This window comes from Tauraco erythrolophus, chromosome 5 (assembly GCF_009769465.1).
Source record: "Tauraco erythrolophus isolate bTauEry1 chromosome 5, bTauEry1.pri, whole genome shotgun sequence".
NCBI classification, from domain to species: domain Eukaryota; kingdom Metazoa; phylum Chordata; class Aves; order Musophagiformes; family Musophagidae; genus Tauraco; species Tauraco erythrolophus.
Window position 1 is genome coordinate 46,951,200 of NC_141469.1, and position 20,219 is coordinate 46,971,418.

The 20,219-nt window shown below is 38.2% G+C and overlaps 1 protein-coding gene across 1 annotated transcript in view; it reads left to right on the plus strand.

Annotated features, from left to right (window-relative positions):
- WDR19 (WD repeat domain 19) overlaps nt 1-20,219 on the plus strand; it is a 41,924-nt gene that overhangs the window by 20,236 nt on the left and 1,469 nt on the right. Inside the window, exons 20-30 of the mRNA XM_086611297.1 lie at nt 261-407; nt 842-966; nt 2,344-2,456; nt 3,349-3,417; nt 5,975-6,052; nt 11,346-11,442; nt 13,466-13,590; nt 14,200-14,281; nt 14,917-15,067; nt 17,694-17,817; nt 19,625-19,701. Of these exons, the coding sequence (XP_086467423.1) occupies nt 261-407; nt 842-966; nt 2,344-2,456; nt 3,349-3,417; nt 5,975-6,052; nt 11,346-11,442; nt 13,466-13,590; nt 14,200-14,281; nt 14,917-15,067; nt 17,694-17,817; nt 19,625-19,701 (1,188 nt within the window). The remainder of the gene's footprint in view (nt 1-260; nt 408-841; nt 967-2,343; nt 2,457-3,348; nt 3,418-5,974; nt 6,053-11,345; nt 11,443-13,465; nt 13,591-14,199; nt 14,282-14,916; nt 15,068-17,693; nt 17,818-19,624; nt 19,702-20,219) is intronic.

Sequence of the window (20,219 nt, forward strand, 5' to 3'; positions counted from 1 at the left end):
AGATGCTGGGAGACTAGGTCAAAAATAGTATTGTGGTAGACATTTTTCTGTTGTCTCTGCCTTTCATTCTCCCAAAAGAAAATGAAATAGAGACAAAAAAAACCCACAGTAAATGCAGAACAAGGTTGTTATATGCAAACTGAAAGGAAAGTGTCACAGAGTAACCTCTCAGAAATAAAATACTGTATGTTTCTTTCACACTGAATTGTAAGGAGTAATTAAAAAGTTAGAAAAACTGATGTGGAACCGTTATTTTGCAGGTACAAGGAAGCTGTGATAGCTTATGAGCATGCAAAACAGTGGGACAGTGTAATTCGGCTATATTTGGATCACCTTAATAATCCTGAAAAGGCTGTTGATATTGTGAGAGAAACACAGTCTCTCGATGGAGCAAAGATGGTGGCCAGGTAACACTCATATTGCTCAAGTTAAAAAAAAAGGATGAAAGAAGCCATACCTATTGGAAGTTGGTGAAGCTTGCTAACGTATCAGGCTCTGGTTGTTGGTACTGGCCAGTGACTGTATATTTGTTTCTTGATTTGAGTTCTCTAAAATTTGGACAGCTAAGGAGGTACTGATTTTTTTTTATTATTATTTTTTTCAAAAGCTTTCTGATTAAAATTATATTAACCTGAAGTAATAAGTTTAGACAATAATAAAAGTTGCCATGCTGTATTATTTATCCTGTTAATTTCAGTAACCGATTTAAAACAATAGAGATATAAAATAAATGAGAAACTTATCATATTTGTATGCCACAAAATATACTATATTCCTAAAGTGTTTGGTGTATTCATTATGCTAATTAGTACTATGATATTAATGTGTTCATTCTGATTAGGTTCTTTCTGCAACTTGGTGACTATGGTTCTGCCATCCAGTTCCTGCTCATGTCCAAGTGCAATAACGAAGCTTTCACATTAGCTCAACAACACAACAAGATGGAGATTTATGCCGATATCATCAGTGAGTATTCCAGGTTAATAGTTTGCATGCAATGTGTTTTGTGGTTCTTTTAATTGGTTTAGACCAATCTGAAACCATAAGACAAGGGATGTGTTTTGTTTCCCAGCATTTTCCATTTCCAGTCACTGTGGACAGATTTGGCAATCTGTGTCTAATTGAGGCCTATAAGCCAGGCTTTGTTTTCAGCTAAATTATCTCCCTTGGTCTTCAGTCTAGGTTATTTTCGAATCTTGCCTGTGCTAGAACTTTTCCTGTTTATCCATAGAGATAAAGCATTTGTCTAGACTGGTCTGTTGAAGAATCCCTCTCAGTGACCTCGGTGTATGTAGTACTGCTTTTCCAAAACTGAGAATTTTACTGGTACGGTTCTTGATTTTTAACGCCTCTTTTTCTTTTTTCATGGTTCCGGCTCTTTTCTTACATGTGTATGTCACTTGTCTTTCCTTTTTTCCCTTTAAGGCCCATTGTGGCCTACTCTTGTCTCAGTGAGAGTGAAAAGGAGACCTTACTGACAAGTTGACTTTTACATCAGGCATCAAGTCACTCAGTGGTCAGCTTGTCAATTTGCAAAAATTTCCTATTTTTCACCTGTGTCAGGCACCATTCTCTATGGAAACAGTTCCACATACGTATCTACCAAATTATCTCATATTTTCAATTAATCTCTTCCTTTAAAAACATATTCTTGTTATGAAGGTTATAAAAACTTGGCAACAACTAGCTTGGTGATGTACTGTTGCAACTGCTTGTCAAAGTGGCTGCTATTATGCTTTCTTCTTTCTCTCCTGTCCGAAATAGGATTTCTCAAATTGTAATCTACGTGGGTGGCAAAAGAGTTTAAAACTAACTTTGGAAGATTGGCTGTCTTTGTTTCAGATGTGTACAGTAAAATGGAGTCTTGTTTAGAAGACTAAGTAGTGTTCCCTGCTGCCACATGGTTACATTGGTCCTGATAGTCTTGCTCTGTTTGATACAAATGTACTCACGTATTCTTAAACTGTGAAAGTAATTCAGGTGATAATCTCATAATCATTTGCTCTGCTTTATCGTTGCCAAGACATAATGGAATAATTGATTAGTATGTCATAATTATGCCATTTTATTATGTGTTAAAAAAAAACAGAAATCCCATTATGGTGTAAAACCTATAGAAAGAATTATTTCATTGTAATATTAGCTCCTAATGTCTGAAATTTAGTCTGATTAAATAGGAAAAAATGTATAAGACACAATTCGAGTCTGGCTGGCTTTAGGTTTTTTGAATGTCAGCAGAAAAAAAAACACAGAATAGGAATTTATTCCTTCAGTAGGGCCTTTATCTTACTTATATTCTTACTGTAAGAATACTCTGCTGTCATTGCTATGTGTCTGTTGCAGGTTCTGAAAGTGCTACCAATGAAGATTATCAGAGCATTGCACTGTATTTTGAAGGAGAAAAGAAACATTTTCAGGCGGGAAGATTTTTCTTGCTGTGCGGTCAATACGGACGGGTAAGTACATAAAGGATAAAACAGTGATAGTTAAATGTTCATAGAAACTGTTCAAAATACAATACTTCAAAATCAGGGAAGTTCATTGTAGATTTTGGCTGCCTTAACTGATGACATACTGATATTTTTTAAAATTGTAAAAAATGTAAGTTATCTATATTTACAGTTATCTGCATTGTATTCTGTGAATTACACACTGCCATGCACATGACTCTTTCATAGCAGTAGCGGCTCCAGGTTGATCAATGATATACTATTCTCAATGAATCTCTACATGTCATGAACACACAAGTAGAATTTATTTATATTTTATTAGCTTGACCAATGAAGACTTGGTTGCTGAATAGTTAATTCATGTAATACCATAGCATAACCTAAGTTAAAGCCTTTTTTTAAAAAAAAGAAAATATATTCGTTGAAGTATTTCAGTGGACACGCTTCCTTTTGATCAGTGACAAATTAGTGATCTGATGCTTATTAAATGTTTGACTTCTGCATACTGAACACATAACAAAAAAATATTACTGATTTTTGCAAATTACAGCCATTGTAGGTGACCACTCCTTCAGCTGGGGCATAGGGGCAGTCCAATGGCACATAAGTCATTAATTTCTTCTCACCGTATTGCTGTGAATATCTTTCACGGTACATGAAGGTATTGAATTGAATTTGAATTTGGCAAAGACTGAACTCTTCTTTCTTGCAGAAGTATGTGTAAGAGCAGCTGCTACCTCTATGAGTATATGTGGTTATCCTTATGGCTGTAAAATACAGTCAAGATAAGCATTCAGTGTGCCACTTGTCTGTCAAAATGCAGAAATAACGTGAAAAAAATTCGGAACATGTTCATTTCATATGTCTCAGTTTTAACTTTTCTTCTGTATCATTTTAGGCCTTAAAGCACTTTATGAAAAGTCCGAGCACAGAAGATAACTTGGCTATAGAAATGGCAATTGAAACAGTAAGAATCTTTGATAAAACAGAAAATTCTTCACTTATCTTCAGTATTGTGACATTTTGCTAGAGTCACTGTGTTTGGACAGATTGCAAATAGAAGGAAAACTGCATCAGTAAACGTAATATCTAAACATTAAAAAAGTAGAATAAGTTAATACTGACACCAGAGGAAAACGTGTTTTCAGTCTTCAAATGAGAGTTTATGAATTAATTCAGATTTTTGTGGTTGTGTGTCAGAGACACCTGAGTTTGGAATTTTCTTTTTTAGCAAAATCCATATATGATTTTTCAGTTTTGCTGTTTTTTCAAGTCTGCACACTATGTTAGAGAGGTCAGTATGCCTCCATTCTCGCTCTCTGTCACAGAATCAGAGAATGGTTGAGATTGAAAGGAACTTGTGAAGGTCATCTGGTCCAACCCACCTGCTCAAGGAGAGCCACCTAGAGCCAGTTGCCCAGGACCATGTCCAGATGGCTTTTGAGTATCAACAAGGAGGGAAACTCCACAAACTCTCTGGGCAACCTGTGCCAGTGCTCAGTCACCCTCCCAGTAAAAATGTGTTTCATGATGTTCAGATGGAACCTTCATGGTGTTTCATGAACATGGTCTGTCCTGTCCTGTCCTCTGGTCCTGTCACTGAGCACCACTAAAGAGAGTCTGGCTCCTTCCTCTTTGCGCCCTCTTTTTAAGTATTTATGTAATTGACAAGATCCCCTCCAAGCCTTCTCTTCTCCAGCCTCAACAGTCCCAGCTCTCTCAGCCTTTCCTCATGAGAGATGCTTGAGGCCCTTCATCATCTTAGTGGCCCTTTGCTGGACTCTCTCCAGTATGTCATCTCTCTCTTGTACTGAGGAGCCTAGAACTGAACACAGCACTCCAGATGTGGCCTCACCTGGAGCAGAGGGGAACAATCACTTGCCTCGACTTGCTGGCAACACTTCTCCTAATGCAGCCCAGGATACCATTAGCCGCCTTTGCTGTAAAGGCAGATTGATGGCTCATGTTCCACTTGATGACCCCCAGGTCCTTTTCTGAAAAGCTGCTTTCCAGTTGGGTGGCTCCCAGCATGTACTGGCACGTGGGCTTGTTCATCCCCAAGTGCAGGATTTTGCACTTCCCTTTGTTGAAGTTCCTGTCGTCCCATTTCTCCAGCCTGTGAAGCACTCTTCAGATGGCAGCACAGCCCTCTGGTGTATCAGCCACTCCACCCAGTTTTCTGTCATCAGCAAGCTTGCTAAGGGTGCACTCTGCCCCATCATCCAGATCAGATTGGACCCAGTATTGACCCCTGGGAGACACTGCTAGTTACTGGCCTTCAGCTAGACTTTGTATTATTGATCACAACTCTCTGGGCCTGACCATTCAGCCAGTTTTCCGTCCACCTCGCTGTCTGCTGATCCAGCCATACTGCTATCAGCTCCCCCATGAGGATGTTATGGGAGACAATGTCTAAAGCCTTTCTGAAGTCAAGGTAGACGATATCTACTGCTCACTGCTCACAGCTGCCACTATCAGACAGAAGACCAATTGCAGCGTCAGTCTTGCTAGCACCTTTTGGCTTTCACCCTTATTATCTCTAAAAATCTCTTTTCCGTCCCTAAAAAAAGAAGAAATTTGGGATGAAGCAATCTTTACGTAGTTATTTTGCTCATGATATCCAAAATTCTGTAGTCATCAAGTCTCCAGCTCATTGTGCACCTCAGTATGTGTGAGCCTACTATGTTTCTTGAGATTCTGTTCTAGACAATATGCTAGAAACCTGCCTAAGCAGGCCTATTGCCAGCTTCCATCTAAGCATCCACTGCAACTTTCACTTTCTGTCATCCAAACCATACTCAGACTGACTCTGTTCCCTTGAAGAACCCACAGCTTTGAAAATCTTGTTAGGTATCGCTGGAGTTTCTGACTCCAGAACAGTAGACCTGACTCTGCTTAGAGCTAGCGCAGCTGCTCTTGAGGCCTTCCATCTCACAGAGCTGTTGGCAGGGCTCATAAGACTGAAGTTTGAGGTGTCTAATGCTTTTCTCTGGATCAGATGCTTCAGCCCAGATAATAAACCAAAGGCTATGATACAGCCCAGAGACTCTTGCTGCAGTTGGACCATATGTATCCTTGTGGAATCTCAACTTCTCAGACATATTTTTGAGACTGTCTCTTCAACTGACCAGATAGTGCTGGCTCTGTTCTACTGACCAGCACTGAATATTCCTCTGAGACACAGATTGTGCTGGGTCGATAGACATAGCTTTGTGACAGCAGGCTTCAGCTTATGGTCCCTAGATTCAGACACTTTCCCAACGCTTAAGCAGAGGAACAGTTCATGCTGGTAGAGGCCTATTTAGTTATTATCCCCTGACATAGCACATGAGAAAATAAATATGAACTACTGCACGTCCAAGCTGATGAACTAAGTAATCATCTGATTTGAACACACAGAACTGAAAAAAAGAAAAGGATATTTAAATCTATCTAGTTTCGGTGTTTTTATGGAAAGCCTCCTTATGAGGAAGTATTTTTCTTTTCTGTTTTGTATCATAATTTCTTCTGTCTTTATTTAATAGGTGGGACGGGCAAAAGATGAAGCCTTAACAAATCAGCTGATAGACTATCTTATGGGAGAAAGTGATGGCATGCCTAAGGTATTGTATTTTTATCACTGCTATTGTGTCACATTGCTGTGCTACAAGGTCTTTTGAGCTTATTTTGTCCTAAAATTTTTGGTAGGTTGTGGTTTAGCTTGGTTTCATTAAGGAGCAAGGCTTACATGATCACTTTTTGAGTCATTCACCCAGTAACTTCAGTTTCAGAAAGATAAGGAAGTAACTGTCTTAGATAGAATCATCTTTCTCCAAGCTTTTATGAAAACAGGTAGTTGGACAGAGGAGATTCAAATTAACACTCATACTGAGGGAAAGAGACAAAACTTTGCTTTTTGTTCATGCCAGTTAGCCAGCTGGTTGTTGCCTTTCCCAGATGGACAGTCAGCATGTGCGATTCTCAAGACTAACTACAGCACCGATCTCTTCTTGCAGTGTGGCGAGTTGGTCTAACTGTTGCAGTGGAAGAAAGGAAGGTAGTAAATAGGAGAAGAAGGACAAAAATGCAAAGATGATCAGGCTACATTAGTTCCTGTGTTCACACGGCAACATAAGACATAAAAAGTTGTGGACAGATTTTCAAAATTACCAGTTCCCTGTTGATTTCTGAAGTGATTAATGACCACAATTTCAAAACAAGCTTAGCCTAAAGCAACTCAAAAATTTGCCACTGAGATCACTTGAAAATGTAACAGCTTATGTGGATGTCCATATGACAGTTAAACCTTATTAAAAAAAAAATTTCTTTTTTGATTTCTTATTATGTAGAAGTATTTAGTTTAAAGTTTGAATTGATTATTCATGGAATCAGTTTCATTTGCAGATATAGGCTGTAGTTCTATAAACTAAACCAGAGTTTCTGTTCTGTGTTGGAAAATAAAATAACATATTTAATTTATTATAGAAAATTTTAAAAAACAGGAAGCACATTTGAAGATTTTTGGTGACAGACCTTCCTAACATGGAAGTTTGATTAACAATAGGAGAACAAGATACTGTGGACGCTGATTTTTTTTTTTTTTTTTTTTTATGTTTTCACTCATCATTGTCATAGAAAAATCTTCTTTGGATCCTTAGAACCTTACATTTTTTTCTTTTATTCTATTTAGGAAGTGTGTTGTGAGATAAGAGGTGCTCTGTACTATGAGGCTTCTTTTAATGTCATGTTATAAAAGACCATTACCCTTTCTTCTGGGTTTCCTGCCTCTTTGTTAAAAGCAAACCATTCACTGGGTGTAATAAAAGGCTTTTGGCAGATGGGTAGGCTATTTCCTCTTTTTCTCTCTTGTATATACGGATTTGGGAGTTGGAAGGTACTTGCTGACAGATTTTTGTGTATTAGTTGCCAATGCCATAGGTTTGATAATAAAAGAGGCTCGTTCACAAACTAAGCAGAACGTAGATTAGATCTGTGCTATATATACAATACAAGTAGATTTTTTGACCATATTCCATTGGTACGATTTTTTTTTCCCCAGGACAGATTAAAAATGTTCACTGTAAATACGACATTAGACATTCAGAACAGCAGCATTTGAGGTTAAGATGACAACCAGCTCTTTTGCAGAGTGACTGCTGATGGGCTCTCTGGTTTCTCTAGGTTTGAGCTATAGAAAAACAGGCTGCACACTCCATAGAGCTTATGGCACGTTCAGTCGTATTTGACCTTGAGTTCATGGAACTGTGTCGCTGAGCCACTTCAAGTTTTACTGACTATTACAGCAGAGCTTGAATGCGAGCTAAGTGGCGCTGCACCCATGTTTTTCTGCTATGAAAGCCAGGCCTCCAGTGCGGACATTGCAGTCTGCAGTTAATTCCTTAGTCAAGGAATCTAAGGTCTCATACAAACGCACTGTAAATACAGTCAGGTGCAAAATTATATGTATGGAAGAATAGGTTCTGCTTTACTGAGGGGAATAAGGTTTGGTAACGATGGAGATGACATAGTCTTGGTGCAGTAAGTTTATTTCACCCCTGATACTATAGCTGTGGTTTATGATTCTGTTGGGAGATTAGAAATTCTGGCTCTTTCCTGTTTGCATGATACCTAGAGATTAAGGGTTTGGTATTTTAGACTTTTAGAGACACTGGACAGCTGATGGGCAAGCCAACTTTCTTTTATAAAACAACAAAAAAACACAAACACAACAACAACAACAAAAAACCCACCCAAAACTCTATTATTTACCTCTTTCTATTTACCTGTAATTTGAAATGTGAACATTAATAAAATGACGAGAGAAGCAAAACAGGGTAACAAAATTCAACTGCAAGAGACCAGAAGAGAATGAAGCTGTTGGAAGCATTAGATGAAAAAATCTGTGCAGCATCAGTGTAAACAAAAGTAATTTCATGTTTGTGCTGAAGTTGGGTGGACAGAAACTGTAGCATCCTCTTTTCGAAGAGTAGCAGCCTAGCCATCTTTTTGAAAGAAATGCATAGGACTGGATAAGGGAAGTGAGCTACAGTATGATCTCCATAGTGAAGAGGTTCTAAAGATTTTAGAAAACACTTAAGAATTTTGTGAATGCTGTAATTTCCATATTTGACATTGTTTTGAACTTCAATGTAGAGCTTTCTTTTCCTTGTTTAAAAGCTCTCTCTTGTTCTTAATGCTTTAATCCAATCTGCCATAGTCTCTCTCAGTGAGTAACAAAATTTTACTTTATCAAATCATACATATTTGTTTTAAAAATCTGCTTAAAAAACAATTCATCTTTATCCTTATTATGCCATGGAGACAGTGTTTTTGAAATTATCAAGCAAATGGGGTTGTTTTTAGAGAATAGCAGCTTTTATGTGGTGGTATTTTTGTAAAGCTGAAAGTAAAAGTGAACTTAAAGTAGCCATGCAGCAGAAACTTGCTAATCTTCAAACCAGGTCATTGCTCACAGCAGCCTGATTACTTTAAATCTTGCAGCCAACAATTATGTGGGATTTTAATGAAGTACCGTATTATCAAAATTACTATACTTGCCAAAATTTTTCTACACTATTGCCTGACTAATTATAAACTATTTGTTAAATGCTTTGTTATGTCAATGATTGTATTTGTTAACTTTGACACGTAAAGATTTTTAATTTGTCATGTGTGTTCTTTTGTAATTTTTCAGGGAGTGTTAACTAGCAAGGTTCTGCTGTTTTCTGTGTGTGTATTTTCTAAGTACGTGTTTTAAAAAGCAAAACTAAATTAACATCCTGGCTATCTAATATTAAGATCAGTTAGATTGCAATAATAAATTTTTCCAAAGACCTTAAGAAATGTGTTGTCAATTGAAAATTCCTTCCTGTATTTTTTACTTTTAAAATGGTCAACTTTAAAGGTAAGAATATGAAAGTAAAACATGAGACTAATTTTTCTTAAATCCCTTCTACTTTTTTTTTTTCTACATATGGTTGCCATGTAGGTCATTGAAATATATTATTTAAGTAAAATATAATTAGGGACATGCCAAATACCATATAAGACCACTGGTCCATGCTGGGACAGAATCCTTCTCCTGCTGCGACAGGAGAAAAGGGAGAAGCAGCCTGAATGGGGAAGAAGTGCAGCCTTCTGCTGTCATCAGTGAAATGGCCATCTGTGGTCATTAGAAGGTGTCAGAAATTGGGAATAATTACATCATAACCTACCATTCATGATAATTTTTGTTTTACCCTACTCAGGAAATAGCAATTTTCCTTTTTAAGGCAGTTTACTGTAGATAAATAATATCCACTAGTATAAGTAGTCGTGGTTACTCTATTTCATTGTTATTAAATTATAGTTCTTGCAATGTTCAACCTTTTGGTCATGTGCTACTTAAAATTCTGCTCCATCATTATTTTAAAAGTAATTACTTTTGGTCACTAAATGTTTTCCCTTATATTGCAAGTTAAAAAGAATTTGACTTGCCATTTTTCTTTCTATATGCCAGTTTTTCTCTCTTGCTTTTATTTCTGTGATTTTTCATTTTTTTTTCCTTGCCTCTCAGGGAGGGAGTTTATCTTTGCAGCCATCTTCTTCATAATGAAATGTCTTTATATTTTTCGTATTTCTGTTCCTTTGAATTTCTGCTTTTTTTTGCTATGTGTTTGAGACTTATATGCAAAACATACCAAACAGTATTCTAGAGAACAGCACATTGATAAATACAATTCTTTTTAAAGAAATTTTGATACCATTTTCACATAGAATACATAACACACCGTGTTTGTTTTTACTACAGTATTGCAGAATTAGTTGGTTTGGGTTTTTTGCTAAGCTGTCTATAAAGCTACCAGTGTCTTTTTTTTTTCCTGATTTGTGTAGTTAAGTTGGAACCATACCTTTATATACAATATTTCAGCTTAATTTGATCTTTATTTACTAGTTAAAAGATTATCATGTACAGAGTTTAGTTTTTATTGATCCCATTTTAGAAATCACTGCTGAAGATATAAAATAGTGGCACTAACTGTTTGGGTTTTTTTCACATAATAGTTCCTTTTCATCATAAGCGAAGTCATTATTTTGTATTTTAGCTGTATTTTTAGGAATGACCTCGATGATTTTCTAAAAATATTTATGAAAGACCAATTCTCTTTTCTCGTTTGATTTCTTTTTTTTTTTTTTACTAGTCTGCTAGAAATTTGAGCACGCTTTACAAAAAGAGAACTCAGGATTGTTTTCTTCAATACTGCCATCTTGGGTTTTTTTAAAGTTTTGTTTTTCAATTGTTTCACTAACTTTCCGTCTGTTGGATTGCCAGTTCTTGGGTGCACCCTTTGCTACATTTGCCATCCTTCAATCATGTAGTATATCAACAGTACATAGTATAGAAAATTATAAACTTTATGCATTTTGTTTGTCCCCTTAACTTTAAATTTTTTAGCTATCTTGGATGTCTACCATCTGGTTCCAGAACAATACACTTTTTAACAGCCAGATTTTGTCATCCTTACCCACACTAAGCAATGTTTGCACCTAGATCCATAACGCAATTTAAACATTTCTAGCAAGATTTCGATGTCTGAAAGGAGTCCTTTGGTTCTTTTCTGACACCAAAAATGCCTACATGTCTGAAGCTGTTGGGTTTCCACCTGTACAGCTCTCTGTGCCTAACGGCCTGCAGCTTTCTGCTGCCACGATGCAATCGGGCTCCTCAACACGAGCGTTTATCTGACGCTGTTAACGGCCAAACTTGCAGGGGAAGGCAGCGTAGCTAGAACGTGTTGATCCAAAGAGGTCTTCACGAAACAAGCCAGGTTGTCTGCTTTCTGTGAAGAATGCAGTGGTGGGATGGGCAAGTAAAGAAAGGGAATACTGCAGAATGTATTCAGGTAGTATTAATTGCTTTTGTATGATTTAATTAAGGATGCCAAGTACCTATTCCGCTTATACATGGCACTAAAGCAACACAGAGAAGCTACCAGAACTGCTATAATAATTGCCAGAGAGGAGCAGTGTTCAGGTAAGTCTGTTCTCTCTGGTATGACAGCACCTCTGACACTACATCCTTGTCATACTTAAGGTACTGTTATTTGTGTAGGGTTATACTTAGAAAAGACACGCATCAGTGCTTTCAATTACATTCAAGTTTATTTTTGAATTTGAAGTAGCCTTTGTTAAAAGATTGAGACTCATACCTGTATATGAAATATTGGAAAAAAGAAAATTGTGGAAAATATCTGCATTCCTCATTACATTCAAGTAGTAAACGGTGATTAAGATTGTCTGCAACTTTACTTTTCTCTGTATCATGATCTTAGAATTGCAGTTTCTATGTGCGGTTTCCGGCTTAGATACTGATCCTTTAATCTTTGCACATTATTTTTTTCAGTGGGAGATGTGCACAGGAGATTATTTCTGTTGAAGGATCAGGCACCTGCTCCCTTAAGCCTTGTTTTCCCCTGTAATAGGGAGCTGAAGTTAGAAATGGGAAAAAGTAATAAGAAGGGACAGGGCTGGAAACCAAATAGCTGTCGCCTCCGTTATTCGCGCTCCTCTGTAGCCATAGCAACAGCCCTACCATAACACTGCTTGCTTTCGTTTCAAGTGAGTTAAGAAAAATATCTATAAAGGAAAAATAGCAGCCTCAGGAATAGCCCAGGCAAATTAACATTTATGGACTGCTCCTCAGCATTGGCTGAAGGAGTGGAAAATCTCTTAAACCCTTGGCAAGCATGATCTCCCAGTTCATCGTAGCGGTGAATAATGCATTTGTGCTAATTATGTAAGCAGGAAATGCAAAGGCTCAAGGCTGTAAATATTTACTAGCTTCTCTGAATCTGAAAACTTGTATATAAAATGCAGTATCCCATACTGTATTTCATATTCCCTAATAGTACAGATGTGTTCTGCAACAGTGTCATAATAAGCACAATGTTTTTCTCATTAAAATCACCAGTCTTGCAGTAACTGTTTCCTCCGCAGAGGTGCAGTTTTAGATTGTCCCCCTCTTCCTTCAGGAGATTTCAGTGAGTTTGATTCTGAAGTTTACACCAATATACTTTATTCTTTCCTTAAAAATCCATGTTAAAAATAATATTTAAGTCATACTGTTTGGTGTTTTCCTTCAGGTATGCCATTTTATATGCAATTTTCCTTTAAGTTGTTTTTAAGTAATCACATGGTTTAAAGACCGATCATGTTATACTGAGAGTCAGTAACACAGCATGAAAAATTAATACTGTTTTCCAGCAACGGATTCTGGAGCAATATTTGGCTACCTCACACCAATTCCACAGGTTGATTCATTTGCAGTTTGTAACAACACAGAAAAAATTGCTCTACAGAGTAAAAACATTTGCTGATAGAGAGAGAGAGTTTAAAAAAGTTTGCTGATATGACTAAATCTGAAATTTCCTTTAAATGCCTCCAACTATCTAAGAGTAGACTAGCCATGCTAAACATTGGTTGTTTTCAGCTATGTTGGAAATTTAGTGAAATCCTGTGGTTTCTGGACTATCCTTTATAGTAATCCTGAAGTAGTATAATTTAGTGAATCAACATTCAAATTTTAATTATCTTTCTGAAAGTTTTTGGGTTTGTTTGGTTGCAGAGGCAAGGAGTTGCCAAAGCAAATGATAAAGTAAATGTATGTTAAATTAACATTTAAACAATGAAGAACATAAAGAGGTAACATCTCTAAATGCTCTAAAAATACCTTTTCTCCTCTTTATTGTACAAGCAATGTACTGGATATATCATCTTCCATTTTTAAAGTTTCATTATATGAAATTGTCATTCACATACATATTTTCCTACTGTTTAGATGACTTCTCTGAGTTTAATTTTTTTCTTATTTAACTCCCTGGCTGATAATATTTAGGATACTCTGACAAGCAACTGCTTGTGACTTTCCAAAGAAACTGTCATTGAAAAGTTTTGCTCTAAGAATCAACATAAATTCCTGTTCAGCTACTGCATATGTCGATAGTAAGGAAATTACAATTATTTTGAAAATTTAATCTTCAGTGTTGTTTGTTTTTAAGGAAACTACCGAAATGCACATGATGTTCTTTTCAGCATGTATTCAGAGCTAAAGACCCAGAAGATTAAAATTCCTTCTGAGATGGCTACAAACCTTATGATTCTACACAGCTACATTTTAGTGAAGGTAATGAATCAAAAAACTGAATTCATGTGTAAGTTGCACAGTCTGATTTATTGAAGTGTACGTATGGATGCTCTGTATACATAAACTACATTGTCATGTATGTTGTATTACAGAGCCCAAGTGCACGCTCACAGCAAGCTTCAGGAGGACAATCCATGGTTATTTCTGCCTCTTTGATTATTTTTAAACACTGAATAATTAAAAATCTACATACAGCTTCCTGTATTTCTTTTGCATTCATCCTTACAAATGTTATACTACTATTATTATTATTACCATTATCCATAAGCAGATCACTGCTTTTCTGTAAACGAAATTAAGTGACTTCGAGTAGTTAACCCATAGCCCATCAGGATATCCATTCTGGCCTCCCTCTCTGCCAGCAGCGAGGCAAGAGCAGGCAAATAGTGGGCTGAAGGCCAGAACAACTGTTCTGGGAAAGAGCTGCTATGAAGTCTCTGGTCCTTTCTCGCGTGCGTGATGCGCCTCTGCGCAGTTTTGTGAGCGCGCTGCGGGTGTGCAGCTCCCAGAAGGATGAACGGCAAAAGCAAGCTGCAGGAATTACTCTCTAAAGGCTGCAGTTAATTCGACATGTTTGTTGTATTCCAGACTCACGTGAAACGCGGTGATCACATGAAGGGAGCACGTATGCTTATACGTGTAGCCAACAACATCAGCAAGTTCCCGTCACGTAAGTAAGCGACGACAGCGCAGAAGAGCATGCTGGGCTCTACAGGACAATTCATTAATCCCTGCATTAGAAGGGACCTTCTCCTCCTGTGATCCTATAGGGCACACAACAAGGTGTGCTTAGCTGTCCTCCACAGGATAGCTCTTTGATATACGGCCTCCAGGATGGGTTCCTCACCAGCAGCTTAGTCTGTCCTCAGCCACCGTAACTGCAGTACGGAGCTGCCCGAACCACGCATGAAGTCTCAGGATCGTATATGTTGAACCGATTAATTCTGTGACTTTATCACAAAATTTTAATCAGTCTTCTTTTGAAAATACTTTCTGGGTACATGGAAAATGTAGAGTAAAATGTAGACTTTAAACAGTGCAGACCAGATTTGGAAGAAATAGTTATAACAAAAACATTCCTGCTGCCACGCTGAGCTTCAGAAATGCAAGGCAGTGAGAGGCGAAACCATGATTTTTCTTGTATATGGTTACAGGAATTGCACAAATTGTGCAACTATGTACCATGAGGAAGAAGAAAAATACTGTCATTTTTCATCTGTACCTTTTTAGCTGTATTAGCTCAAAGACTTTCAACATCAATATTGGTTATTAAATATTCGACATCACTGTTTCATTCTACTACAGACATTGTGCCAATTTTGACTTCAGCTGTAATCGAGTGTCACAGAGCAGGATTGAAGAACTCAGCCTTCAGTTTTGCTGCTATGTTGATGAGACCTGAGTATCGTAATAAAATAGATCTTAAATACAAAAAGAAGATCGAAGCAATGGTGAGGTGAGCAGTGTTAATCTCTACTTTCAAACGTGCACAATATCAAGGCTTTTTTTGTAAAGTTGTTTTGGCTCATGAAGCCGACGGGCTTTATCCTGCTTTCATATTATTTCACTGTCTCAAATTTGGGAGGCTAAGAACCATTCTCCTGCTTCTCAGAAAATGAAATGCTCTTCTTATTCCCTTGGATGTGATAAACCTTGAATGCAATGTGGATGTAAAAAGCTTCCTAACCAGTAGTAACATTTTCCATCTTGTCCGTACAGAAGAAAGTGCAGCCATATGGCTGTAGTTGTTCTCTAGTTAGGAGTGTGCGTGTAAACGGTTAGCTGCTACAAACGGTTAGCTACTACAGTTAGCTACTGCGAACAGTTAGCTACTGCGAACAGTTAGCTACTGCAAATGGTTAGCTACTACAGCATGAGCAGCACGCTCTTCTGTGATTTAGACTACTGACTAAATGGCTACAATAAAAAAGAATGGAAGGGCAAAGAAAACAGACGAATTCTCAACGTTTTCTTCCTTATCTGAAGTTCTGTTTTGACAGATGCTAGCCAAAGTTTTCTGCTGAAGGAGGAAGTCTAGGTGACTGTATAAGAGCAGGGCAAGTATACATAATGCTTTTCTTACTTATTCTACTGGCCTCTAACCATTTTGGGACTCAGGGACCAGGGACTTGCTGAGCCCCTATGGGTGTTTTAGGTATTTATTAAGTCTCTAAGCTCTCCATGAGCTTATCCAGTCTCTCTGCTTGAAGCCATGTAAATTTTTAGCAACAGGTGACTCCTGTGACAAGAAGTTCTGTTGTGTCAAGACTGGTCACTAGCTAATTGAATGGGATGCCTGGTAATTTCCCTCTTGGGAGCGATCTAACCTTTTCTGTGTCACTTAAGATTTTATAGACGCTTTTTTTTTTTTTTCCCCCTCTTTCATCAGTCACATCTCTTCAGGACCTGAAGAATCTCAGCTTACATAGCTATTCTTTTATGGATATTGATCCTATGGCCTTTCTCTGAAACTCTTTTTACAACCTTTTTTGAGGAGACAGGACCAAAACTACACACCGTATTTAAGATGTGGACAACCCATGGATTTATGTAGTAGCAGAATGACTCTTTGTTCCACCCTACTTGATTTGCTTTGATGGCTTTTAAAGCAAGCTGATGTTTTCATAGCGTATACTGTAATTGCAAGATCCTGCTCCTAAGCCACAGCAGTTCAGAGTCCATCATCTTATATGTGGAAACCTTTTTTTTCCAATAGGCCCTGCTTTGGCTTCCCCAACCCTTGTATTTTCTTGTTACAAAGTTCTTCTGGAATTCTTTGAAGCTGGCTCTGGCCCAGATCAATCTGAATATTATCTACAAGCTGTGTCATCACGTTATTTTCACTCATATTTCATGAACATGCAGAACAGCAGTAGGTTACTACGGATGTGTACTGTAAGAACTGTTTAATCTAAATCTGGAGAACAGATTTAGATTAGATTTTAGGAAGAAATTCTTCAGTACAAGGGTGGTAAGACTTTGGAATAGATTGCCCAGAGTTGTTGTGGATGCCCCCTCCCTGGAGGTGTTCAAGGCCAGGTTGGACAGAGCCTTGAGTAGCCTGATCTAGTTGAGAGGCGTCCCTGCCCATGACAGGGAGGTTGGATTAGATGATCTCTAAGGTCCCTTCCAGCCTATGCCATTCTGTGATTCTATGATTTATCCTATTCTGTTTAGTGTTTTTTTAACCATGTTTTTAAATTCATGCAAAGTTCTTCCCTATTGCCTGCTTGTTAACATTTCTGTAACATTCCAGTAAGCTTCTAAAACATGACATCCATGTTAAAAGCCATGTTGATGTGTTCTTAATCTATCATGTTTCTCCATACCTCAGATTGCTTAAGTAGAGACAAAGGAACAGGCCATTGCAAGGGAAACATAGATGCCCAGGCTAATAAAAGACATTAGGCTTTCTACAAAGTATCGAGATAACTAAGGAAGCCATCTAACTGTCTCCAAGGTTACTAGGCTAAACATTAGACAGGATCCTTCCTCTTCATTGGAAAATACACTAAAAGTGAATCTAAGTTCTTAACCTATAAACGTTCCATAGAAGTTTAAACGTCAAGGTCACAAAAGGAACCAGAAAACAGGTTGTCTGCTGCCCCACCCACAACCCAGGTGCTGTGATGTCAGGATCAGGACTATCAGGCCCTTGGAGGAAAACAAGCCTGTGAAAGGCAAAGTTGGAGCTGTAGCGTCCTGCCAGGATGCCAGTCTTATTTCTTGTTACTTCAGTTCTTTGTGGTCACTCCTGTCACAGAAGAACACGGGAACAGAGAAACCATAGCTTTATATTCCATACATAGAGATTGTGCGTTTTGAAAGATTTTCTTTTGGTTATAGCTTCAAAAAAGTTGCCTTGTTTCAAATTAGATGGAAACTTACTTATTTCTGACTTTATGTAATTGTGATGATACTTGGGTGATAGTTAAAAGGAATTATCTGGTAGAACATAAAACAGCAACTGGAAGGTATGCAAATAACTCAAAGGAGAAACCCTTGCTCACTATCAAAGGTACTGTAAAACATCTTTGTTCAAAGCCTTGAGGTGTTTATTCCCCTTTGGGTTTTACTTCCAGGCGTCCAGACACAACAGAGGCAGAGGAACCAACAACAGCGTGTCCATATTGCGCATTCCAGCTTCCAGAGTGTGAGCTTTTGTGTCCCAGCTGTAAGAACAATCTTCCATACTGTATTGCAACTGTGAGTGTCTGCCCTTTTTTCTGCAGTCTGAGATTGAACACAAAACTCTTCTTTCCTTTGAAAAATAAGTGGATTTGCTCACAGATTGAAGCTAGATGTTTGTGGTTTTTTTCTAAGCTGCTACCAAGTAAGCAAAAACCATTCTTGTTGTCCTTGAGCATCAAAGAGTGTCCTTAGTTGCCACCTGCATGTTGCAGGCACTGAAGGGTGACAGTAAAACCACAAAGTGGTTCTGGAGGACTTCAGCTTCCAGGGAAGGCAGATGGTGCACCAGTGCTCCCCTGAACCCCCAGCACCCGTGGGCCCAGTGCAGCTGGTGCCCTTGGGAGAACACCCAGAGAGGATTTTGCACTGCCTGTGCCTTCCCAGCTTAGCCCTCGCCTCAGGTGCTCCAGTGCCCAGAGCAGTAACGGCAGAGATGGCAGTCCCTCTTTGTCTTCTTCCATGTACAGGAGCATGTGGAGAGCACAGCTCTCCTCCCGTAAACTCACTCCAGGCTGCCTGGACTTCAAATCATAAAAAAAAAAAAAAAAAAAAGACAAACCACTTCAAAAAACTGATTTGGGGAATGCCCATAATGTTAACAGAATTTTTAGGGACATCCAAGGTTAAGTAGTGGTTCAGCCAGTGACCTCAGCATTTCTTATATTACTGATCCACCCAGAAATGAGACATTCTAATGTTTTTATTTCAGGATACTTTACACTGTACTGAAAAGGTATGGATGGGGTACATTTCCCAGTGGAAGAGCCATGCATCCCACTGTTACCAGTAGCAGTACAAAATCTTTATACTGAGGTTAGCTACTGTGTAACTAATGCTTTTATTTTTACTAGGTTCAAGTGATTTGTCACACTAGAATTATAGAAAAATCAAAATCTACTCAAGCAGGAACCAAGTAGTGAAGTTAATTCTTTATTAAAATTAAAAAATGTTCAGTCTTACAAAAAATATTTGTAGCAATTATCTATTTTCTTACTCCATTGCTGTAGCAGAATAAGATGACCAGTATATTTTACAAGTATTATCTTAAGCAAAACAAGGCTTTTAAATATAGCTTTATGGGCCAAACACAATGTACATATTCATGTATATTTCACATTATTTATTTAGGCCCCGTCTTTGTTATAGTTCATTTACATTGCAGCTATTTGTGACATCATTAGGAATGCAGCATTTTCAAATATCTTACGAGTCAGTGTCAAACAGTCCACTGTTGCATATGGTATTAGAACAGAAATCTCTCCATATAGCTCAAGGTGCTGTTGGGTTCCATAGTAGCAAAAGGTACAAGTGAATTCCTTCTGTCAAAAGCAAATCAGTAAACCATCCCAAAAGAGGGGAAATCCTTTCTGTTTCAAGAGGAGAGCGCCAGGCAGTCACTACGCTCACAAACTTGAGAGTGTGGAATTGTGTGGCTCTGGGGGCATTTTTTCCATGTCATATGCAACACCAAAAATCGCAGTAGATTTACGTACATCTCTAGACATGGATCTACATTCTGGAATTGCCAAACTAAAAAGAATTTTAAAAACCTGTGATTCAATACATTCTTAGATTTGTTGTTTTCAAAGAGGAATGCAAATTGTAACGAAAACACTGCATCTCACAGAGAGCTCCTTTTCTAGCTACAGAATTTACACAGCAATCAGCCTACAGTAATACTGTTATGGTTTTGGGGGTTTCAATTCCTCAAGATCTTTACAACTCAGTTGCTGAGACGTCTCACAGTAACAGCTACAAAACTCAATGCCCAGCGTTTGAAGACGGCACGTGCCGTTGAATTACTTGTGGTTTTTGCGTGCAGGGCCGGCACATGGTACAAGATGACTGGACTGTCTGCCCACACTGTGACTTTCCTGCTCTCTACTCAGAATTCAAGATGTAAGTTTGGATTTTTTTTTTTTTCCCCTGACTGTAGGATTCCAATGTTTGTTCATATTTTAGCAGCAAACTGTTTCACTTGGTACTAAAAACATGTAACAGCTGGAGGGGGGTGGAAGAGGAATCTCCCTTACTTGGTAGTTTCATCTCACACACTCATAAACCATCACTTCAAACTGGGCCAAAAACTACAATAAAGAACTCAGCCCAGGGCTCCAACAACAGGACAGTGATGAAGGTGGATGAGGAACTTCATGTTCCAGCCCAAGCTCCTTTCTGTGTTTTAATTGCCAAATTTTCCTCACACCCATGCAAACAGCAGCAGCCTTCCTGTTGTGATGTTAGCTCTCAAGTATTAAAAAACAAACCAACCAACCCTTTGCTCCACCTAGACAAGCAGCTGTTGCTCAGGCCTGTATTTGTTACATAGCACAGGTCAGAACTTTGCTCAGTGCTTTCTGCCTCAGGCCCAGCTGTTCCTTTGAAAATGTTGGAATTATCATTTGACCAGTCACCTT